General features: G+C 40.8%; 1 protein-coding gene across 2 annotated transcripts in view; it reads left to right on the top strand.

Annotated features, from left to right (window-relative positions):
* Positions 1-24,938, top strand: part of HRAS (HRas proto-oncogene, GTPase) — a 59,605-nt gene extending 34,667 nt beyond the window's left edge. For both annotated transcript variants that reach the window (XM_063289280.1, XM_063289281.1), the window contains 5 exons: positions 3,958-4,112; positions 14,408-14,586; positions 18,486-18,645; positions 19,759-19,883; positions 24,664-24,938. In XM_063289280.1, coding sequence (XP_063145350.1) covers positions 4,002-4,112; positions 14,408-14,586; positions 18,486-18,645; positions 19,759-19,878 — 570 coding nt within the window. In that variant the 5' untranslated portion in view covers positions 3,958-4,001 and the 3' untranslated portion in view covers positions 19,879-19,883; positions 24,664-24,938. The remainder of the gene's footprint in view (positions 1-3,957; positions 4,113-14,407; positions 14,587-18,485; positions 18,646-19,758; positions 19,884-24,663) is intronic.
* Positions 24,939-25,170: the final 232 nt, after the last annotated feature.

The following is a 25,170-nucleotide window of genomic DNA, read 5'->3' as shown; positions in this document are numbered from 1 at the left end:
ATATGATTCAGCCTCCTGTCTCTGTAGGCTGAAAGGGGGAATTAACTATAGATAACTTGTCCAAGTTCAGATCACATACCTGAGTGAAGTTTAGATAGTTAACTTACGATAAGATGCTCTGCCTTAACCCTAGTTTACTTGTGACACAGTTTTGGACCTCATGCCAGGCCTAACTGTGGGTGGCTTTGCATGTCAAACAAACCTGGTCACTGTAAAGGAGAGAATTTAATATGGTTAATTCTCTCACTGTACTAATAAAAGTTAAAGCTGCTTAATTTTGGCTGTATTATACCATAAATATGTATCCAAGATTGCATGGTGATATTTACAAGACACAAAGCAAAAGGTTGTGCCTCAGGTCCATTTGACATACTTAATTCATTCCATAATAAAGTACCTTTTGTTTCTCATTTGCAGTAGTCTTGTCTTCCTTCATGGATCATCTTGTGTTCCAGAGGGATCTTGTTGTGGCCCAAGTGGGTGGAAAATACTTTGTACATGAATGAAAGTCTAGTGCATCATGGAATCCAGCTACAGTGTTGTCGCAAGAATCAGCGTATTGACGGGTGTGTGTCACATGACTGATGACGGGAGAATAGCTCTTTCTGATTACCTCTTTAACGGTTCACTTTACTTCTTAGCAGTAAACTGCTAAGAGTCAGCTGCAGTGAGAATTGCCTTAATTGCAGGAAGTCTAACATCTCTCCTCCTCCTGCAACCATCAATTACAGGTCGCCAACTCATCCGCAGCACCATCCATCTTTCTGGGGATCCCTCTCTCTGCTGTCTTCTCCAGATAGTGGAAGACAGATTCAGCTCCTCCGAGAAGAGAGTCACAGGAGAAAATTATGGAGTCCCACTTTGTACCAAGGGTTTGGTTATCTCACAATCAGAGCAAACCTTTTTCATACTTCTCCTGGTTCTAGAAAGTGGTGAAAAGCCAACTTCTCCTGCTCTCCTCAAAATTCTCTGTTTACCAAAACATGTGAGACAGGAATGAGATCTGTCAAGGGCATAATCTTCAGTGGATTTCTAGGCAAAAAACACCTGTGATTGAAAAACAACATTCTTATGTAGTTTATGTATGTATGTATGTATTTTCTATCCTGCCTTTATTATTTCTATAAATAACTCAAGGCGGCGAACATACCGAATACTCCTTCCTCCTCCTATTTTCCCCACAAGAACAACCCTGTGAGGTGGGTTGGGCTGAGAGAGTGTGACTGGCCCAAGGTCACCCAGCCGGCTTTCATGCCTAAGGCAGGACTAGAACTGTCAGTCTCCTGGTTTCTAGCCCGTTGCCTTAACCACTAGACCAAACTGGCTCTGTAACTAGTTTGCTAAAATGATTGCTCAGTTGCTTCTGCCGTGCTGTTCTTTGGAGTGCTAATTCATGATTTGGAAGAACAGATAATATGGCTTGTTTGAACTGGTCCTTTCCAAATTCAGTTTGAGCATTGTAAGTTGATTACAGTGTCAAACTGTGTTAACAGATGGACCACATGCTTCTGATTCTGGTCATTCTTCTTACTCATCTCCTTTTCATGATAAGGTATAGATGTAATGGGAGTAATTGGGAAAGAGTACAGGCAGTCTGTTTAGTGACCACAATTTAGACCGGCAACTCAGTCGTTAATGAAGTGGTTGCCAGGTGAAACCACGACAGTGCTTACAATCTTACTTCAGCTTTCCTTTGTTTGACAGACCTGCGAAGGTCGTAAATGTGAGGATTGGTCCCAAAGTGACTTTTCATCTCTGTCATAACTGCTAATTGTCCCTAAACGAGGCAGTCACTAAATGAGGACTACCTGTAGTCCTGTTTTCAGAGTGAACTATGTCCCTCTCTTTAATTTATTTCCTTCATTATCCAAAGGAATCTTGGTCTCATAGAGAAGCAGACTACTTTCCTATTAATTGTTCATGTGGGACCTTTCCGTGAAGAGATTGCTGTGGGTATAGTATAGATAATTCAGGATTCTGACAGTGTTTTGGATCTGTCCCCAATTTTTTTAGAGTATTAACAAAATGCAGGTATTGTAAGGATGGGGGTGTAGAAGGATGAGTGCTCTATAAATAAAATACTGTGCTAGTTGTCTCTGATGTTGACCTGTACTTATTCTGGATGGAAAAGTATTACTAAGTATTACTAAATTATAAAGTTAATAAATACATTTATTAAACAATGAACAATTAATAATTGAGTGTTATCAAGTATTATTATTAAGTTAAATTCATTTATTTCATCCAAAACACTTGTATATCCCATTTTTTGAGGAAAATGTATTGCCATTATTATTAAAATTGTAATTTCTAATCCACCCAATTCAAGGACTTCTCTGGGCAGATTATATTAATTTGCTCTGGCATGACACTCTTAGTCTCTGCATGAAAAATGTCAGTTGGGAAAGGTAACATTCCCACTCTTAATTATGATTTGGAGAATGGGTATTATGAAAATAAAGGAAGATGAAAGGAACAGAGTCAGAACAATAAATATAAATATATGTTACTTTTAAATAAAGCCCTACACATTATGGTTTATACACAGGCCTTTTTTAGAGTCAGTCTTCTACCCTTGCAGGTCTTCAATTCTCAGAGCCAGCTTTGGGGAGGACAGGTCTGCCCCCTCCTCCCTTACTGGAATCAGCTCAGAAAGGCCAGTCCTCCACTGGGTCCTACCTTTACACCTTGAGCTGCAATTTAGGTGAAAATATGGCTGTGTGGGAGCAAGGCTGCTATTTTAAGAGGCACACATACTGGTTCTGCAGCTCTTTGGGTCTATTAATTTGATCAAATTGTAAGCCCTACATTGACATATGTAACAGTTCTTAAATGTTTATTCCGTTATAAAATAATACTCTGAGGTCCTACTGTATACTATGATATATACTATGTGGTATATATCAAGAAAATAAAAAGGAAAAACAGAAAACACCTGGGTGACGATATTTCCAGGCTTTTCTCAGAGTGTTTGATGTTAATACCTCTTAATGTAGTTTCTGTGGCTACTCTCTTTTATGTTTTCAGTTGCAGGCTACTACTCTTTTCTTTCTAGCCCTTCTTTTATGCAAGGTTCCTTCATGTAGCATTCAGCTCAAAGTAAATATATTTTTCTCTGAAGAGAGGACAATTTTGGTGGCATCAGGATACATCCCAGAATTTCTATAATTATAGCAATGCTTTTGCAGTTCTTCTGATTGTGGAAATTGCTGTGAGCTGTATCTGTGATTGCTCTGCTTCTCATATTGTCCACATGCATGTATGAAAGGAGAAGAAATAGCGTTTGGAGCAAAATTTGTGAATGGTCCAAAAGTTTGTGTTTACTTTTAAAAGGCTTTTTTTTTTTTACTTTTAAAATGTCTAGGAAATTCATCGAACAGTTTGTTTCCAGCATTGGAAAATATTCTTTATGGGCAGAGGGAAAGGGGAGATGAACTTCAGCTTGAAAAGAAGAGCAGGCATTTTTATTTCACTTGCAGCAGTTTCATATTTCCAAAGTATTTATATCATTTATCTTTGTCGCATCAGCCACGGGAGTTGAAGTAAGGCATAGGGGCGGGAGGAGGCCTTCATAGCTCATCCTGGCACTCTGTCCACTGCACCAGGCAGCAATATATTCTGAGTACTGATTAACTGGCCCTGAATATTGAATAGCTGCTTTCCCCACATCCTGCACAGTTTGCCTGCCCTATATTGTTTCACACAATGGAGGGCTCTGATCCCCTTTAGAGCTTCTGGGTATTGGGGGTCACCATGCCCATGTAATGAAAACAATCTGGAACTGGGTCTTCTATCAGAAGGGTGTCAACATCTGCAGCTTCAGCTCTGCCTGCCAGTGCCTTTGCTGTAGTGACTCCTGTTTTTTGCAAAGTAGCATTAGTGACAGTCAGTTGGGATAAGAGGAGAAACTGTTTGTCTGGTCTTTATAGTTCTCATATGCTTCTTTTTTGTTTCTAGGCATCTGTGCCGTGAGCAGACCCTGAGCTGAAGTAGCCCAGAAGATGACAGAGTACAAACTGGTGGTGGTTGGAGCAGGAGGCGTTGGGAAAAGTGCCCTGACTATTCAGCTTATTCAGAATCATTTTGTTGATGAGTATGATCCTACCATAGAGGTGAGCAACCTGCTCTTTTCTAACAAAAAGTTGTCTCCTCTTTTAGCCTTAATGTCTGTACATACACAGTTCACACTTACAATCTGAAATTTAATCATTCTTTCAACCAGAAATGTAAATGAAGAGAAACAGACTGATGCTCTCTTTCCTGAGAGGATAATAGATGATCCAAAGAAGAAAGCAAGCACAATAGAAGATACTAGATAACCTGTGGCCTGTTGGGTCATTGATTCAGAGATACTTCCTTACAGATTCCTCAATGCCTTCAACAATGGCAGAGCTTCTAATGTACTGCCTTCACTGGAAAAGTTCTTTAAAATTCAGGGAGATATTCAGAGACATATCTGCCGTGAAATAGCCCATGTCATTCATATTGAACTGTATAGTATAGTCAAACATCGGGAGTTGACCACAGGAAACATTTTATGACATTTTGTATTATGTCATTAAATGTTTTATAACTCTTATGTCATAAAATGTTTTATAAAATTTGCCAAATTTCAATTCCATGGGAGTCATGGCTCCCAGATTTCGGGTGCATTCTGTACGTTAGCCCATTTGAGGTACCTTGGCTCAAAAATGGTTGGCCTATGATGCACTGTTTTGCCCAGTTAAAGGTTACAAACAAACAGACATGAGAGTTTTAGTACTATATAGATACCACTAAACTAGGCAACTTTCTACAACCTGATCCTCTCCACATGCTTTGGACTACAGTTGCCATTTCAGGGTCATGCTGGTTGTAGGTAATGGGGAATTGCAGTCCAATTCCCCTGAAGGGCACAAGCTTTGGCATTCTATCATTTGCCAGGCTAGGAGCACCATTTATCAGCCTTGTGGTTTTTGTTAATGGTTAAGATGGACCTATGGACTTTGGAAGCCCAAGCCAGCTCTGTTATATAATTTATGTCTCACGTTATACTAATCTACATTTTCAGCAAAGTCAGGTCAAAGTCAGGTCATCTTGAAACTGCATCACTTTAATTTGCAGAGGCATATTTGGCTGTTGAGAAAATGTTCAAATTCCCCCAGTATATGTGCTCTCACACACACACACACACACGTTCACATATGTAAACATGTACTAGTTAATCTATTTATAAAATAGGGATCATGAACCACATCTGCATCTTAGGACGGATGCATGATAGAAGATCAGGAAAGCTGAGCAGCCTAGCTGCATATAATATTAATGCACACATCTGGCTTCTCTTGTGGATACGTAAATAGCCTAAAAATAAAACTATTGTTTTCAGGCCAGCCACATTTCTTTTCACCAAGAAGAGTGCATCTTCTGGATGATTTTTACTAAAGTCCAAACACAAAAGATAACTTGTTGCCAACTAGCTTGTATACTTTCAATCTGATAGAGGCAAATCCTATTGCTTTATATCGGGATTACTCCCAAGTAAGTATACATAGAATTGCCGTTGTACCTGCAAATCCTACATAGTTTTCTCAGACATAAGTCCAGCCTGTTTAGTGGAACTTACTTAAGTATACAAGCTGTACAGTGTCCCTCTCTCCCTAAGTGAAATCCATGTACAGAGTTTGTAAGTCAGTTGGTAAGCACCTGTGTGGCCTTGAGGAAAACTGTAGAGTTGCAAATGCAATGACAGTTGCTAGTGACTCAAGCCCTTCTTGTTCAGCTGTTTTATCCATCAGAAGGAATAATGGGCTGCTTTGCAAAACAACAGCATACCATTTCACCCTCCTTTTACAGTGACAGCAGTGGTGTGCCATCAGCATGAGAGAACTTGTGGTATTCTAGAAGAAAAGGGGTTGGCGTAGTAATCTGTTGTGCAGATGTTCTGGCACAGCTATATGATTGTCTTTTCCTGAGGTGAGAGTAGGAGAAAGATACGAAAATGTGTTGAGGGAATTAGTATATTATCCAAGAGCTCCAAGATCTGGATGTTTCAGACTTCTCACTCTGCCCACACCATCAGCAAATCCTGGAGTTTCCATGCTGACTTCCCCTCTCACTTTGCGATGTTGTTAGTGAATGCCAAGTTGATCTGGAATAAGACAGCACAAATACATTACATGATTGTATCAGTCCCCACCCAGTTGGGCAAGCCCAAGGAAACAAGAAGTATGAGGATTTCAGTAGGGTGTGGGATAAATACAAAGCCTTGGAAACTCTCATAGGAATTTCCCAGCCTCATTTATAGTGAATTAATTAAGATGAAGTCTCTTTCAATACTCTGAAATGCTTCCTCCTGTGTTAGTGACAGAGCGAGGAACTGAAGGTAAGGGTCTCAGAAATTTAGACTGCATAGCTTCTAACACAGAGATGTCCTTGTGAGTGCAGCATATCTCACCATACAGCAGAACTGCACTTTGCAGGTATTCACTTGATCTGATTTGGGGTAGGGTGGGTTGGCAGGGAACTAGTGGCTCATGGATTGCATGTCACCTCTTGTCATGAATGGATCACTTCCTGGTGAGATGTGAGCTGGCTATCGCCGACCTCTCTTGCAAATTAGAAGTCTAAATTCTTGCAGCTTCTCTTGAGTTTATTAGCCACCATGTGATCAGAGTTTATAGATTCAGTTTCAATTGCTGTGATCCAAGAAAGCGGAAAGATGGGAGGTTGGGACAACTACCTGTGCTTTGGATATTTTTCCCAATGGAGATTTTAGGGTCTGATCCAGGGTTTCTCAACCTTGGCAAGTTTTCCCCATGGCTGGCTGGGGAATTCTGGGAATTGAAGTCCACACATCTTAAATTTGCCAAGGTTGAGAAACCCTGGTCTAATGGGACAGTGGCATACAAAAAGCAAAAGCAAAGGAGACAGCCACCTTGGGCCAGCAGAAGGTGGAGCTTAGGCTCCCCCTTGCCCACACTTCACCATGTGCCTTCATTCTCTTTGTGCATTAAAAAAGTGTAGTGTAGAGAAGCACAGAAGGAATGAGGGTACGAGTGACAGAAGAGCTGCTGCTGGCCAGGTCCTCCTCTGCTGCCTTTGTTGAGTCAGCTCTGGGGCTGCTGAATTCCTCTCTCTTGTCTCTCAGCTGCAGGGACTGAAGAGGTGGGGAGGAGACCTTTGTGGGCTCAGGTCAGCTGCTGTGGTGGTCGCGGCCATGTACCTCTCCCCCTCTCTTTCTCCATCCCACCCTTAGTTGCTGCAGCCTGGGAGGCAGCCTTGGTGCCTCAGCGCTCCCACCGTTTGGGGTCCCATCTGAGAGGTTTGTCTTGGAGCCAGAGAGCTCTAGTGGTGATTGTTGTCTCAGAAGTTCTCTTGTCTTTTTATTTGCTGAATTCTTCCTTTGAAGTGATAGCCAGGCCCCCCTTTTGCACACTGGGATGGTTTGGCCCAGGCATCAAGCTCTACGGCAGAGCGTGTCTGCGTGTGAGGCAGGACCATGATGGTGGTAGCTTTTCAGCATGCAGCTGCATGTGACAAATAATGCTGTGCAAGAACGGCTATATTTAGAATATGTAACTGCAGCAGGAAAAGTAATACTAGAAAGATTATCTTTTTTTGTTTTTTGGCAACCTTTAGCATTTGCTGCTGAGTCTGAGGGAGCTTTTGGACCCATTTTCTGTCAACATGCACAGGTTAGATCCATCATTCCTTTGTTCCTGTGTATTTGATAGGGATTTTATTTTTATTTGTTACATCTTTTTCTACCCACTAGTTCCTTGGGTAGTGTATAAGGAGTGTTCCCCCTCTTCCAGCTTCTCCATGAGCTTTGCCTGACAATTTCACAACCCCATTTTATCAGAGAACCCTTGTTCTTAATTCCTTGTAGTTAGTTTCACTTGCTTACAGACAACCCCCCAACTTGATTCTTCTGGTTTATAAAAGTAGCTCACCCTTTCACCTCAAAGAGTACCTCAAGGAAAACCAATTGTATTGTGACCTTTTAACAGATTGTGATTGCTAAAAAAGGTTATTACCAAAAAAAGGAAAAAGGGGATTTTTGAAGGGAAATGGCACACACATTGTGTTGGAACCTGCATCCTGATGGGATGATGTCAGGCTGTGTGAATTCATCCCAAGAGAGCTTGATCACCTCATCCTTGTTTGTGTATGAACTGGGCCTTATTGTTGTGCAGCCCAGGTTCTAAAGAACAGGAAGTTCTTCAACTGTTCGTTATTTATGAAAGCCTTCAACTTTTTAATATCCTGATGTCACTTTAAAAATAGGTGTTTGGAGGAAAGTTTCATTGCATTTGGGTGTGGCTCTTAGCTGCAAGCCTGTGTTTCGTGCCTGCTTATTACTTTGGGGCATCTTTCAACAGTCTCTGGTGTCTCTTTCTGATTTGCCTCACAAAGAACAAGGCAGAAAGGCTACATTTGCATCATCTCAGGCTGCATTTCTCTGTCCTTAGTGGAGGCAGATTGGCTGGTGAAAGGGTTAGGCTGTCTGGAGAAGAACCCTGTGTGTGTGCGTGTGTGCGTGCATGCATGTGCATGCACTCACACACCCTGAGGCCTCTGCGGCTTAAGTGTCTGGTTTTGTCATTTTGAAGTGCAAAACAGTAGCCTGTATTGTGCTCAAGGTCAGTTGGGAGCAGTGTAATAAAATCTGATCAGCAAAATTAAGTGAGAAAATGGTGGGAGCGGGGGCTGAATGGCTTTTGTTGGAGGCTGGGCTCAGTTGAATCTGGCTCTCTTCCCCTCCCCCCTTCACAGTTGCCAAGCTCAAGCCACCGTCTTCAAGGGACAGCGCTGTGGGTCAGTTTCCCAGATGTGTGTGGCTCCTGTTGTTTGGCAGCTGAGATCAAAGAGAGAATTTTTCTGTTGCACCTAAGTGGAGGTAATAATACAGGCTGGCCATTTCTTCATCAGAGTGGTGCAGTTCAACTTGCCTAGTAGGTACTCTTGCTTTTAATTCAGTCTCCTTATTTTCCAAATCTATAATAGAGTTAGAGAATACTATTATCTTGGCTTGATGCTTTGTGAGTTTTTCTAAAAGTTTCAGCTTAGCCTTTTCAAAGCTGGTGTTCTCCAGACGTGTTGGATTTTAGTGCCCCAATTCCTAGTCAGCATTTCTTTTGGGAATTGTAGGTGCCAGAGTCCAAGACAGCTGGAAGGCACTGGGTTAGGAAAATCTGCCTTAATTGTTCACTTAGGACATGTGGATTTACGTAATTTTAAAGCCGCACACCTGCTACTACAAACACCGTATTTACATATTTATATTTTGAGACCTTACATTTGTACTGAGCTAATGAAACAGCAACGTTTCCCTCCCCTGTAAAATTGCTCTTCCTCATACTGAATGGCAGTAATTACCTTGCTTTCATCCAGAATCACAGATTTGTTTTGTTTTCTTTTTGTTTTAAAGCAAGTATTCTCAGCAAATGTTTTCTGATCTAAAAAGTGCAACCACAGAAAAAAATATTGTTTACGAGTAGAAGCTGAAAGTAGAGCTGTGCCACTATTATATGAATAGTTGAAATGGATATGGTTTAATGATTACAAACTGTGATTTGAGCACAGGAGGTAAAAAAAAGTTTGGACAGTTTTGTAGAAAAATGTTTTTTGTTCAGGCATGAGAATTTAGTAATAAGCATTCAAGAGTATTTTTTTCAACTTGACCAGCTAGTATAAATGAGGGTTTTACGTAACTGACAGATGAGGCTGTCTCTGTAAATTGATGATTTGCTAATGAGGCATATCTAGAAATTGTTGTATCTTGCATTGGATAAGTCAGTGTTTCAGATGCATGTTGTGCATCTCTTTGTTCAATAATAAAAGAAAAAAAGTCTGTTTCCTAGTGATTTTTCTTTTTTAAATAATTTTATTAAACATTACAAGTAAAAAGATAAAAACTGATACAAACTAAAAAAGAAAAAATAGAAAGTGCAGAAAAGAAGAAAACAAATAGAAAAACAAAAGAAAGAAGAAGAAATGCAGTAAAGAAAAAGAAAAAATATAAAGAAATGACTTTCCCCCTTCATCACAAGTATAAATAATTTTAGTAACTTATCACCTCTTAAAATACAACAAATGATCTCTTCTTCCCATATTACCTTATCTATAAACAAATCCTTAAAGTTTGTCATTTCAGTCCTGATATCAGCAAAAATCCATTGTTTCCAGAAATAACAACACACCTATTTTAACCTTGATCAAATAAACCAACTCTATATTCCTTCATTTTATTTCTAACAATTTTGATCTTTAGTCTCTTCAAATAATGTCCCAGAACTTGATTTTTCATTTTTATATTGTCTGTTCTCACAAAATCTTTCAAAACTTTAACTAGTTTCTTTTCTAAATCCAATATAGGAAAGTTATCCAGGTCATGCTTTTGGTTTGTTATTTGTATATCCCTTTTAATTATTAAGACATCAGCTGGTTTCATTTGTATATCCAGTGTAGCATCTTTTTCCATATCATTCTTGTAGCCTGTCATTTTTAAATCCACTTTGAAATCAGTCTCAGTCTTGTTCAGTAAAACGTGTTCCTCTTCCATAGCATCTTTTAAACACAGGCTGTCTATAGAGGCAGACACTCTTAAGGTTAACTTCTGGGTCCATTATTCACAAATATCTTTCAATATGTCCAATGTTAAAGTATTTTGCTTCATTCTGTATTCATAAGTCAGATTTAAGTGTTCTTCTGTGATATTTTTAAATATTGCATCTAAACTTTTGACTTGTGATGGAAGTGCATGCTACTGAGAAGTTGCTATTTGTTTCTTAAGGAAAATGGAGCCAAATTTGCTTGGCCATTTCATATTCCTGCTGCAGCAAACCACAGAGAAGCGGGCATCCCTGTAAATGAAGATGGGATACAGGAGTTGAATAACCAGAGAAACCATTTTTATCATTCCTCTGATAAGCGGTAGAGAGAGGTTGCTAATATATTATCGATAGAGACATAAAAATGCCCTTTTCCCATGAAAGAGCCGGGCGCTAGTCATCTTGACAGCAGCCAGCATCCAGCCAAGCAGCTACTCATTTGTTCTGTGACCCAGATTCTCCTTTGGAATTCGTTTACCAAGAGGATCACAGAAGCCAAATCCAAACTGGTGTCCTCCAGATTTGCTGGCATTACAGATCCCAGTACTCCATTGTAGTTCCAGTGTGCCTAGAATATCCTGGTTTTGATAGGCTACAGAAAAGTATACCTGGAATCCAAAGTATTTTTAGCCCTTGGATTTAAGCCATATGGATTACAAATGTTTCCTGCTTTCTGTTGCTAAAAGGAACTTGGAGGTCAGTCCTTGATGTTAAAGTCTTCTTAGAAGTTAGTTTATTGTTCCTGTCCCTGGCCTGTTTTTTTTTTACATATGTAGGAACATACATAGGAACAGTGGCAACATTTTTATATAATGGTATGCTATAACTCAGCCGGCAAGATCAAACCCCAGTGATTCTTGAGTTTGTGTATGTTGTGTTTCTCATCTCTAACACAACTGTAAGGAAGAGTTTGGAAATTTTTGCTTCTGTTTTACATTAACCTTCATTTGACATGTCATCTGAATTGGTAAATAATACTAAGTTGTGATTAATACTAATAATACTGAGTTGTGGTTAAGCTACAATGAGAATGGGACCTTTTATTCTCGCCCTGGATGGTGTTGAGGAGGAGCATGCAAGGCCAGATGTCACTAGCGCTTGTTTTTGTTCTTTCAAACAATAGTTAGGATAATGTCTGAACACTGTCAGTGTCTTTATTCAGATGGCCCTGGGTCAACAAAAGATAATATTTACTTTCCTTTTCCCTGGGAGCTTAAGATGGCCTAATGGGGCTCTACCCTCATTGTATCCCTGCTGCAGCCCCTCAGTGAGGTAGATTGGTCTGAGAGAGAGTAACTGACCCAAAGTTCTCTGATGACCTCCATGCTGAATGGATTGAATCTGGACTTCCCAATTCCATTTGAACCTTTTAAAAATTAGATTACAGAGGATGTTGTAAATCAGGGGGCTCTTATTTTTCTGATTGCTATTCTGCTGTCACCTTCCCTCATTAACTGTCATTAAATTAACAAGTCTAGGTTGCTCAGTTAGAAATTAACACCCAGGACCAGCAAGGTAGCTTTCTTTGAAATATTACTTGTTCAGTGAGGATGGCCCATTATTTGGTTGGGTGCTTGTCCTATATGACTGCCAAATCAGAAAGACTAAGGCAACTTACATTAAAAACTCAATGAAATCAAGATGCAAAAGGTACACCAATGAAATCATGCAATGGGGAAGCATATAAAACACAGTTTCAACCATCCCTCATCAGTCATCACTCCAATTCACAGAACACTGAGCCCAGGGCTCATTGGAAAAACAGGTTTTCACTGCCTTTCTAAAGCAGACCAGGGATGTATTCTTTGCTGGCTGCCCAGAGTTACTTGTTTAAGACATATTAAACTATTAAGATGTTTAAGATCCATTTTCCAAACCAATAAATAAATAGCAAATCTCACAAGACTGCATTTTTGCAGGTGAAGCCCAATGAAAATCCACATGAACAAAATAGAAGGCTAGATTACACTTTCCTTCATTGCCAAAGGGACTCAAGATTTGGGAAGGCTGGGCTAGGAATAGGCAATGCACACGGAGTAGGACATGCTGGCAGTCAAAGAATGTGTCCTTATGATATTGTCTTCATCTCCTTCCCAGCTCATAAATGAGATAGGTTTAAGCTGTCCTTAATTGTACCAGTATTTTTCCCTTTATTCCAACACAGTCTAAGGGAATCTTCAAGGTGGGTAAAATCTGTCACCCGTTACAGTGAAGTCAATTAACTGTGTGCAGAGGCAGAAAGGATCAGCAGCATGTTGGTAGTTTTCTGTTGATACAAAGCTGGGTGGAGAGCAACTCAACAGAGAGAAAAGGCCCAGGGGAAAAAGCATATGCCAGAGAGAGGGACATTATGATTAGGTGTTTTACATGCTTGCTAGAAAAGATGTAGAAAAAGTTAAGAGATTGAGGAAATTCCCCTACAAAGTAATGTAATAATTAGATATTTTTAATTTAGGGGAAAAAAGCCAATGAGAGGTGTGTGTAGTTGGAGTTTTTAACATTTTAGAGTAGCAGATGATATTCTTCTCTCTCAAAATTCTGGAACTCCAGTATTTAGCCTTTTCCTTAAGACTTCTTTTCCAAAAAGTGAGATGTCATAGTAGTTGAAAGCTTTATTTCCTAAGAACATCAGGAAAAAAAACTGTAGTTATTATTTAGTAACTTCTTTTCTATTAGAAAAGAAAAAGACCAACATTATTAAATATTAAAGATGCTGTTAAAATGGGAGGTAAAGCAAGTGGCATGGATATATATATATAATTTAGGAATGGAAAAAAGCCTTTTGAATTAGAATACTTATAGCCAAGAAGAACTGAATATGAGAACAGGTCTATGCTGATTGTTTTCATAGTTACAATTTTATCTTGAGGGACAATATTATGAGTAGGCAGGGAAGACATGGTTATACTGCTCATGAACTCCACCCAATGCTTGCCCACATTTATATTTACTCTCTGGCTTGTATGTGTGCCAGTCAGAGATGACTGGGAACCTCCTTTGGCACAGCTACTTTTAAAAGGATAAGTACACATGCTAAATAAAGTAAAGAAAATAAGTTCGCAAAACCTGAACAGTGTGGTGTCAAAGGCATACCTTGTCTGGCAGGGGAGAACACTGGCAGTTCTAAAAAGTGAGCTGCTTCTCTGACACTAGAGGTATGAATACTTCTTCCTCTGCAGTGTGTCTTGAAAAATGTACATGAGTGGTGCAATCCCCCCCCATTTCCCTCAAAATAGGAAAGAAAAAGTCTAAAAATTTTGCTGCCCTCTGGTGATTATCATGGGTGGGAGGGGGGATAAAAGTGGTGCACTTGGCCATCAAAGAGTTGTGTACCCTTGCTATATAATATGGTTCTCTGTATGGTTCAAATTGCTGACTCTGGCAAACCCAGAGTAATGTGTTTCAGAGTATGAATTGTGGATTCTACAGCAACTATTTTGTATCGATACAGTCCTCCCAAAGGGCCTGTGCCAAGCCAAGAATTTTCCAGAGGGGCATCTAGAGGCAGAAAGATGTCTATACAAGGCAGGTGCAGATTGGGAGACATAGAAAGGCATGTGGGATGTAAACGAAAGGAAGAGAGGGCTGGGGAGGAGGTGGTTCAGATGTGGTCAAGAAAGAGAGTATTGTTGCAGGAGTAGAGAGCAACAATGTTAGAGCCATGAAGATGGCAATGAGAGCTTGCAAAAGGAAATGAGTGATGAATAGCTAAGTTTGTGGGAAGCAAAAAGAGAAGCAGCAACAGCCACAGTTAACAGCCACAAGCAAAGATGGTTTACACCGCTCCTAAACATTCTCTCTTGGCTCTACAGGATTCCTACAGAAAGCAAGTGGTCATTGATGGGGAGACCTGCCTATTGGACATTTTGGACACAGCTGGCCAAGAGGAATACAGTGCCATGCGAGACCAGTACATGCGGACAGGAGAAGGCTTCCTATGTGTCTTTGCTATTAACAACACCAAGTCCTTTGAAGACATTCATCAGTATAGGTGAGTAGAATAATCTTGACCTGTACTGTGAAGGACAGTGTATATCCTTTTTTAGAATCAGAGATCTGGAAAAGAGGTCATGTTGCTAACACCTTTTTCAGCTTAACACAGAGGGCAGCCCATTGTTGTCCATCCCCTTGGACTGATTAAAGCAGAAAGTTTCCAGCAGCATTTCTGCTGAAACACCGTCCAAGGAAATTGCCAGTCAATCAGAAAAGCTCCCAGGGAGGGAGCATTCAAATGTTTGCTTTGACTAGCAGGAAACATCCTCTCTTGTTTGCTCCCTTCATCTTTAATTAAGGGTGCTGTGCTGTACGTGTTAAGGGAAGAGAACTTGTATCTGTTGCATGTGAAGGGCAAAGAGAAGAAATGAATAGGTTGATTGAGGCTTTGCTGATATTTTTCCTAAGGAAGTTCTAGCAACGTGTGTGCCTGCCCATGCTGTTTTAGAAGTCATCAATGGAGTATCTGAATGCCAGGGATCCTGACGTCCTTTGGCCCCCACCTATGTTCACTTTCAGCAGAGATGACACCCCTCCCCTGTGTCTGATTTTTCCTATCAGTTGTGTTTTAGGACTGGCTAAACCAGAAAGTCCACAAGTTTCCTTCCCTGTATATAATTCAACAGATGGAAAAGCCTGCACCAATGCATGCTATTTCACTTAAGAACTTTAATTCTTCCCTGGTCCCTCTGGAGTACTTAAAGATCTTGCATAGAAAAATGTTTGACTGTTGTCTAAAGGCTATTGCATTTGTGGGTATGAAAAAAGAATACAGTTCCTTGAAAACATCATTAAAATGCAGAGGGACCTCTGCAAGTTTACTAGGCAAGGATGGATTCTCAAAGGTTTATGGGCCTAAAAAAGCCTTGGTATGGTGTAGGCAGAATTTAAGTTCTGCTGTTATTCACTGTGTTTCTAAAATAGAGTAATAAATAAATGGTTGTGCCACTTCAAGGCCTACAGGGAGTCCCACCATTCATGCTGTTTCCTCTTTTCCTGTACTTATTGGTCTCTATAGTGGATCCTTGCCTCATCTTCCTTAGTCAGCATGGCTATTCGGAGTATATTCATTGAATCTGGAATCTGAAGATTACAGTAAGGGTTTGAAAGAAGGAAGGGACTCTTACAACTCTTTTCCACCACATAAAAGCTATTTCCACTTTTAAATGTCTAAACCAGGGCACAGTGCATAAGAAAAGTGACACATTGTAATTTACTCACTGATGTGTGAATTTGCTTAACTAGACTAGTCCAGTCTTCATGTATGAGCAATTAGGGTGTAATTGGAGTAGGTGTCATGCACGATTCCCAAATTGCTGCATACAAAATATATTTCTCCAGGAAAGACTGGGAATGAATGGTTTAAGATGAATACACATCTGCTTTCATCTGATGGTAGCATGTGATTCTGTTAGTCTTAAATAAAACAAATATGTGTTTTTCTGGTGCTCACTGCTAAAAAGAGGAAAGAAAATGCATACACACATGAGGGAGAAGCACATTAGTTGTAGCTTTCCTTGAAGAAAAACTGCTTAAATCTCCTAGAAAACCTGGAAGGTTAATGGAGACTAATTGGCTTGGATAAGCCCAGGTGTATCTCTTGGGTCAGTGTTCTCCATGTTGACACCTCCTTGTGAAGCAAGGAGCTCAGCCGTGGTCTGTTTGAGTAAAAGAGGCCTGGCTCGCTCCTTGGGGAACAAGGACCTCCCCCCCACCTGGACAGCAGCCGGGTTAGTTGATGATCCAGATGCTGGGCTGGCTGTAGCTGTAATTGGGTGTTGACGGAAGGTTTGTGCTCTGTTCTTTCTGCTCCATACAGGGAGGCCTGTTCACTGTTTTATTGCAGGAGTCCTCAAATGTTGTTGTAGTAGGGGGTCCCCAGAGTTATCTGTAAAGAAGGCCTACGTTTGGGAGTGGGAGTTGATGAGAGAGAAGGGGCATGAAGGAACTGATAGCAGAGAGGCACAGAGTGTCTGTCTAGATGGTAGGGCAGGAAGAAAAGCGAGGGGCCAAGGGCAGTGACTTGGGGCTGCTTCTGTGCCATGAGGGTAGATAGCTGGTTACCTCCTCCCCCTAATAAAAACAGCTTGGGAGCAGCGCATGTAGAATTGAAAAAGGGTGACCAAAGATGACATGACTCAGGGGAGAAGGAAAGGAGGATCTCCCTCCTGTGATGGAAAAAGGCCTGGAGGGGCTTTGAAGAAAATTAGGAATGGTTAATAATCATAATAAGAGAAATGAAATAGAGAGGAAGGGCAGAAGAGAGGGAAGCTGTTATAAGAGGAAGTGAATGTAAAAACTGCTGGAAGGAGAATGAAAAGAGAAGAAATGACAGGATATGACTAAGAATACTTTTGAGTGATGTGAAAGCAGAGGGAAAAAATTAATTCTTCTACACTTAGAGCTTCTGGATCAGCAAATTCTGCTAGAAATGTCAAGGCTGAATTATAACTGCAGCTGTTGGCTGTCAAGCTAACTTCTCACAAGTTGAAATTGCTGAACTTCCTGTGTTAGGGAAATCACAGTGTTAAAGAATATATCAATTACCAAGAAGAGATTAAGTATCACTAGGAAATGATCAGTAATCACCAGCTGATTATGTCAGCTCTGCTTCTGCCATTTTGTGACCTGTGCTGACATTTGTGATGGATAGGGTTCAGTAATTATCAGCTCTCATGGGAAATGCGGGTAAGAGTAGTGGAGAACTCCTTGCCTATCCCACATGGCTGCTACTTTCCTTTCTGAGGTTAGTAATGGTTTAGGACTTTTTGCTAGAAGATTGCAGGGATTAAACCTGGGTGCTTACACTGCAAAACAGATGCCTTTACTATGTCCTCTCTGCCACATGTATGCATGTACACATAATTTTGCATACAGCACGATGGCAGGCCTAGTACGAGAGATTCTGTATAAAGCTTTGATTGAGGCCTTCGGTGTTTCAAAGGCAATAGATTTTTTGCAGGGTAACATGCATCAGGGGATATGTTTTCATAAATTTGAATCTGCTTCATGTACTTGCATATAACGAAATATATTCTACCTCTTGAAATCGTAAAAGGTATCAGTGCTTAAGGTACTATAGGAATCTGGGGTATTGTTTTTTCCATAGCAAACTGACAAAATAACACCCCCTCGGATGTCTTAGATTTGCTAAGTATTTTTAAAACTATGTCCCCTGCAAATTTAAGACACAAATCCTGGGGGTACAGATGAGAATTCTAGGATACTCTTTCCTATTTTTTCATTGCTTTTATTTGTCCCCAAAGTCTACCTTTCTGTTCCATTTTTGTGTCATCTCAATGATCTACTGGGAGGCATTGTGTTCCTGATGTGCATGCACTAGTGAAGAGAGCTAGTGGCCTTTGGTCCCTGCTAAGTTCGCAGTCCCCGTTCTCATCTTTCTATCACAGGATTTGCCCCAACACCTCCATACCTGCATAAACAAATACCCTGCTTGATTAAATCAGATACCAGCTTCATCCAAAAACAGGAAAATCAGCCTTCAACAATGAACAAATGTTAAATGTGAACACCCTGACCTCAGTAATTCCCTATCTGATTTATTTGAATTAGTGAATTTGGCTTTACTGGAGGAGTGAGGCAGGGATTGAGACTAATCCCATTTACTAAGTTCTAGGGCAAACAGTGTCCAGAGGAGGAATGTGGTCTCTTTTGGCCTAAGAGCCATATCGACAAATGCACTGATGGTTACATGCCAGGTAGTGAGAGGATGACAAAGCTTTGAGAGGACTTTGGTGAGAGGGAAAGGCCTCAGTTCGGAGCTCTGTGGGCTAGGTTTATCATGTTCTTACCCAATATGCTCTTAAAAATCATGGCACTTGTACAGAGATGTTGGCTTTCTGTTTATTTGTCCCAGCTTTGTTTTCTTTGTTTCAGAGAGCAAATCAAGAGGGTGAAGGACTCCGATGATGTGCCTATGGTGTTGGTGGGGAATAAGTGTGACCTTCCTGCCCGGACTGTAGAAACGCGGCAAGCCCAGGAGCTGGCTCGGAGCTATGGGATTCCATACATAGAGACATCAGCCAAAACTAGACAGGTATACCCAGGGGGAAAGAAGTGGAAACAGAATTTTCTGCAAAGTCACTTTTTCTGCTTTCACTCTTGAGGGAAGAATCCAGTCCATACCTGCAAGATGCAGTCTTCAAGGTTTCTATGGTGAAAATCAAGCTATCTTCTGGAGAGTCTGCCAAACTTTTCATTGTTGTACGTCAGAGGGGGTTTCTTGGCTCCCCTGCATCGCTTCTGCAATCAGCTGAAGATTGGATGTGTTGGACTGTTGGCCCTGGATTTGGATTGCGCAGTAATACATTGAAGAAACATCACTTGCCAAAGCTTAGTTTAAATTCCTCCTTTGCTGATTGTTTTTTCTGATAGAAGAATGTCCAACTCTCCCCTCCCCCCCAGGAAATTACATACCTTTCTGAATTGTGTAAACAGATGGCTGTTCAGCTTACCTCCTCTGTTTGTACGAGCCTATTGTGGTTGTCTGACTTACAGGGCTGGAGTTGGCCGTTAGCTCCGTTGAGCCAATAATATGCATTTACTGTTGGGTTACTAGGGCTCTAGGTTGTGTAGTTTCTGCTAATGGTTCCTGAGCACTGGGAAAGATAAGTGAAAATTGCAGCAAGCTTGGATTCTGAGTGATTTTGGTCCATTAAGATGACCCTGGGATAAAGCTGGCAGGTAGCCTGGTTTAGCAATTGTCCGCACTTGCATAGCAGTAACAGAGGCAAATGCTCAGCCAGCAGTGGTGATGGTGGTGGCGGTGGTCTCTGCTCTGCCATTTGTCCAAACTGTTCTGCCTAAGTACAAGTATTTGCTGCCAATTTAGGCAGTCAGCTCCATGGGTCTATGATTTGGATGCAAAACAGGGGCACTTGGTAAACAATGCACAGCACTGTGATGTCTACTATTTCTGCTAGTTACTTCTACAACTTCTACCAGTCCACAGTTTGGGGTTTTTTTGGTGGTGGGAAGGAGTGGGGCTTTTATCTCTTTGAATCAAACACTGTATTAGCTATAGTAAAGCATTCAGAACTGACCAGCAGTGGAAAACATGTGTTTAACTACTCTTGGAAATGTCCTTTGCCTTTGCTTATACACACAAACACACACTTTATGTTCAAAACACTTTGTTGACTTGTTACAGGGAGTCGAAGATGCCTTCTATACTTTAGTGCGGGAGATCCGGCAGCACAAACTACGTAAATTGAATCCCCCAGATGAAAGTGGTCCAGGCTGCATGAACTGTAAATGTGTAATATCATGACCAAGGTAAGTCACTGAGCGAAAATGAGCGGCTCTGTTAGAGAAAAGGCTGCTCAGATTATATATTGTAAAGCAACTGTTTAATTCCCAGTTGGTTACCTGAAGTTGTTTCCTGTAGCTTAGGGAAGGTTTGTATGTGACCCTTGAATTGTTGGAAGGAACGGCAGATCCCATAATCCCTCAGCAGGCTAGCTAGAACTGATGGAAATTAGAAATCATCTGTTTCCTTTGAGCCCACATATTGCCCATCCCTGCCTTCCTCAACTTGATGAGTCTGATTCCCTTCAAGAAGACAGAACGTGGCTTGTCAGATACTGACTATAAACTGCCCATTTCCTCAAAAGGAAGTGCATTTTTACTACAATTCTTGAGGGAAAATGCTTTGAACAAGAAGACTGTCAAGAATGAGGAGGAATTGGACCATTTTTTCTTTATCAATGAGACTGATTTGAATTGAAGTGTCTGCATCTATATTTGCTTCTCCTTTAAACTGGATACTCCATTTTATATGCCTCTTTTTTCTTGTTTTCATCCCTTTCTGCATTCCAAGTTTCTGGCTGACTTGATTTCTGTTGCCTTTCGTAGGTGAGGTTTGCACTACTGTCCTCCCATGCCTTAGTTCTGCCTTCCCTTGCGGATAGAGGTCATATGTAACTTCTGCAGATAGGGGTCAGGCTATGATTCCCATAGTCCCAACCAGCATTGGTGATTCTGGGTGGGAATGTGATGGTTGTAGTCTCAAATTGTGAAAGGCCAGCTTAGATAATACAGTGTGCTTCTTGTTTGGACGCTCCACGAAGCACATCTGTCACTTTGAAGAGTTTGTCCTGGATTTAGGAATAACAGAACAAAATGCATGTGATGGAAATCAGGGTCTGTTTGAGAGATTTTATAGGGGAGAATTAATGCTGGGCAGCACTTAGAATTCAGATATTTAAAATTCATGCTCTGAAGTAATATTGAGACCTGTGGTTGAAATACAAATAGAAAACATAATGGAATGATTTTTTCCCCAGTGTATTTGGTATGAAGTAGGAAAGCAAGAGGGGAAGAAAATGCTTTTGGAGATACACTGTACAAAGTTTACAGAATTAGAATTTAAGAAGGGTTCTTCAGTGCCAGAGCAGTTTCTTCTTGTTCAGGTGTCCAAAACAGTGGTGGGAAGGACCATGTAAAAGATCTGCCATTGTCTTCCATGCTAAACGTGGCTAAGCATTGTGAGTGTTTTAGTCTTACAATTGCAAGATGCCAAGTTACCCAGGGAGGGGATACCATTGAACATTTGGAACTTTCTTGTGAGTAGGCATGCACAGGATTATGCTATCGGTTAGCATATAACCACTAAGAACATAATACAGCATAATCTCCTGCATCTAAACCTCCTCAGATGATCAGGAATAATAGAACAAAAAAGGAGGTTCCTTTTGAAAGTATCAAAATGAGTCCACGCAGCATGATTACTTGTAATTGATAATAGTGGAATATCTTTTTTGATCTACCTATTCTCCATTCAGAGGAAAAAAGACCACATAAGCCTTTGTTTGTTTGTTTGTTTGTATAAAATAAAGAATTCTATTCCTCCAGTAGAAGAGAATTCTATTCCTTTTGGTAGAGAGGCTCCTTGTTCTCCAGGTTTCTAATCAGAAATGGAAGAGTGGAATTAAGCCCTTATGGAAAGAGGAGACAAAAACAAGCAGGCATGGTGACTGAAATTAGGTCACCCAGAATTGGTAACCGTTCTTACCGGGTCATCTGTGGGATGCTCTGCATTGGTGTCTGGGGTGAATCTCTTCTCTGGCCATAGAGGCAGCCTCCTAAATTTTTAAACATGACTATTAAGACTCATAGATTTTAAAGGAGCTTGTAAACTATCCCACATAGCTTATTCTGTGTAGCCTAGAATTCCAGTGGAGAGAGGGTAGCAGATGAGCAGAAATCAGGGCTATTTCCTCCTCCTGTGGTTACAGACCTTTGCATATTCCCTTATAAAAAAAAACTTCCACAATTGAGAAGTGAATGGATGTAAAGTTACATCAGCTGAGATCTCCCAGCAGGCCCAGTTCTTTAACTGTACCCAGGGCAGCTATTATTGTTAAAGGGTGTGTGTGTGTCCAGATGTGCAAACAATCCAGATGTCTCAGAGTGTTTCCTATAGCCTGTGATGTGAGATGGGTGGGTGGGGGTAACTTCCTGTGCTCTCACTGCTGAAACTGTACAGATTAATCCCAAATGTTTTTTAAAATGCTTGGCCTGAGAAAGATGCTACTGCCAAAGGCTGAGGGGAGGAGAAAATCCAGTGTCCGCCAAGTGTGTGTTCATTCCTACATCCTTTGCACTACCCACACTGTGTCTGAAGGCAGAACCTGGTCTGCTTGAACTCTCTCTCTTCACTGAGGAAAACATAACTTGGCAATATTTATCTAGGTGTGGTTTAAGAGCTCCCTTTTGTGGAAGAGGAGATGGGAGCTGGTTTTCCCTTAACTAGCTGTAATATAAGTGGGATTTGATTTTATGTTTAATAGTATCTTTCTAAGAAGACCCGCTCTCCCTGTAGTGCTTGGAGAATTATGCCATGGTGGAGATAAGGCAAAAAGTATGGCACATAATAAACGTAACGGTCATGCACTTTTTCATTTTCCTCTCTGTTCACACTGCCTTTGTATCTGGTCCCCTTTTACTTTGTCAGTGTTCTGTATGTGTGTTATGTTTTTCATGGTGAAACCACTTGAAGGAAACATGACTCATCAGTATAATGGTCTTTGCATTAGGGTTCGAGCCCCTTCTGTTCACATGAGCTTGTGAAGAGTTGAGCACATTGGAGTGCCCTGTGTCCATATGTACTTTGAGAAGAGTATGCTTTCAGCTTAACAGCAGCACATGCTGCTCAAGCCTAGGTGGACTCTCCTATTGTATCAGTTTGCACTGGTCAAGTTACATAGCAGTAACTTTGCTTCTCACTTAGTTATAGCCTTGAGGAAGTATTCAGCTACAAGTGTGCATATTTTACATTTCTCTGGGGCTGACTCAACTGTATGCCATGCTCGAGCTCTTCCATCTCATAGCTCCCAAAAATATGATACTGCAACAATATAAAGGAGAAACCAGGCATGTACATATTAGCCTCTGTACTACTGAACACAAATCAGAACTCAAATATATTTGGTTGAAGATCCTGTTCGGTCTTACAGTATCAAAGCACCAGTAGCTTTTAGAGGGAAACAGAGCTATTCTCACTTCTGAACTTACAGTGGAGGAAAGTATGTGTGAATCTGTGATATTTCACAGAGCAGGGCTGGCACGTAAACAGACGTTTGAGAGCCTTGTGCTTTGCATAATAAATAGTGATGCCAACAGGTCTGCCCATGTGAACGAGTTCCTATATCTAAAACACAGGAAGACATTGTAGATTGGGTTGCATATACTATATTGTACCATAAGCCAATGAGCATATGCTACAAATCCAATGAACTCATTTCCCTAACCTGGTGAACTCAAGAATTATACGAAGGATTATAATTCCCATGGTCTCTGCTGAGCTTAGCTCCAATGATGGCAGATGTATCTAGAGAGCATCATAGTGTGGAAAACTGTTGTAAGCTAGAAGAATGAATAAATCAAAACACTAATGTAATCACAGCATCATCTTGAGGTTAGTAAATAGTACTACAGTCATTTTTCTTAATTAAACTATGAACTATATTGAAAAGCAATTTTGGACAGTATCAACAAAGGACTCAGATCTTCCTTTTGCTTTTTCTCTAGCTTAGCAGTGCTCAAGGAAGAATTATCTTAATGGGTCCCATTGTTTGCATATAGCTTAGGTCTATTAATGGTTGTTGCTAATTGGTGTAACAGTTTGCAACCCACAGCAGCACTAATGTAATCCTCCCCCACATTGGAGACAGTTCACCCATTCACCTGTATGTGAGTAGAGAGGCAGGCTGACTGCCTGAAGAAGGCTTGAATGAAATCTAAATTCTTGTTTATGTAGAAAACCAGCATTATTAATGCATTAGGAAAAAGACTAAGGTATTTGGATTTGTGTCTTTCCTTTCTTCCATTGAACTCAATGTTGCATACAAAGGGTAGTCTTTGAAATGGAGCAATTTGGCAACTATAAGAAAAGACTAGGATTTTCAGTCGTTACTAAATAAGTTCAGCAGATGCAAAATATACTTGGCACTATAAGTTGCCACTGGCTCTTTTACAACTCCATAAATATACTGCTCTGCGAAATACTGCTGTACGAGAGCATAATGCTTCTATTCTAAGCATTAACCACTTGCTGCTGAGCAACCGCTTCTGCATGGCATGTTAAGTGCAAAAATGCCTGGGGGACTCTTATCCACAATCAAATCATTGCGGTCAATTCTTGAACAGGAGCAGCAAACAGTCAGATCCAGAACTGCTACCCTGTGAAGCAAACGGACACTCTGGTGTATACATCTATCCCTCACTCCCAGTCAACGAAGTTTTGAGGTCCATTTAACCAAGTGTGTTTGTTAGTTTTTGAAATAATATGGCATGATTTCCCCCTGCAGGAAAGTGTCGCTGGGATTAACCTTGAAATAATTTCAGAGCTATATTGAATAATTCCACACACAGACACCACCCGTGGCATTTTATTTTGGTCCCACTGACTTTTTCCCCTATTATCTCATAACAGTTATATTGTTGCATGTACTGTATTGATCTGCTGTAATTCTTGTACCCTGATGTTTTTGTTGTCGTTGAACTGCGTAAATAAATAACTTTTTGTTTTACTTCTTGCCTTCTCTGTTTGCAGCTGACCAGACGGTTACTTGGAAGGCTTTCCACTGTGTGTAGCACGGAGATGGAGGTGATGTGAAAATGGAATCAAATGGATTCAGGGGAAAAGGAGAGAGAGGGTGGTGTCTGCAGGCCCCCAAGGGCTCCACATGGACAGTCTTAAAACTTCAAGGCCTGCAAGGAACTGTTTTTATTGTTTAAATTCCCTTTTCTTTTTGCCTTTTTCCTTGCCTGGCAGTGTGTACAAAGCCACATAATGAATTGCAGTAAATTATTATTTGGTGGTCTTGACACTGGTTTTGGCATCTCTGTCATTGTTCCAAGGGATTGACGGACAGTATCTGAGAGGAGGCTCAGGCAGCTCAAGACCCAACTTGTTCCTTCAGTCAGCCTGAGCTCAGCTCAACGAGGGTAAAGACTGGGTGCATCTGCAGGTGGACTGGCTTCCCACTTTGGTGCTGCGAGGCACGTAAGGCAGGGAGCAAGTGGTATAATCCCTAGTTTGAAGGGCTCCATCTGAAAG

This window comes from Candoia aspera, chromosome 1 (genome assembly GCF_035149785.1).
Source record: "Candoia aspera isolate rCanAsp1 chromosome 1, rCanAsp1.hap2, whole genome shotgun sequence".
In the NCBI taxonomy this organism is placed as follows: domain Eukaryota; kingdom Metazoa; phylum Chordata; class Lepidosauria; order Squamata; family Boidae; genus Candoia; species Candoia aspera.
This window is presented reverse-complemented; position numbering and strand designations above follow the sequence as displayed.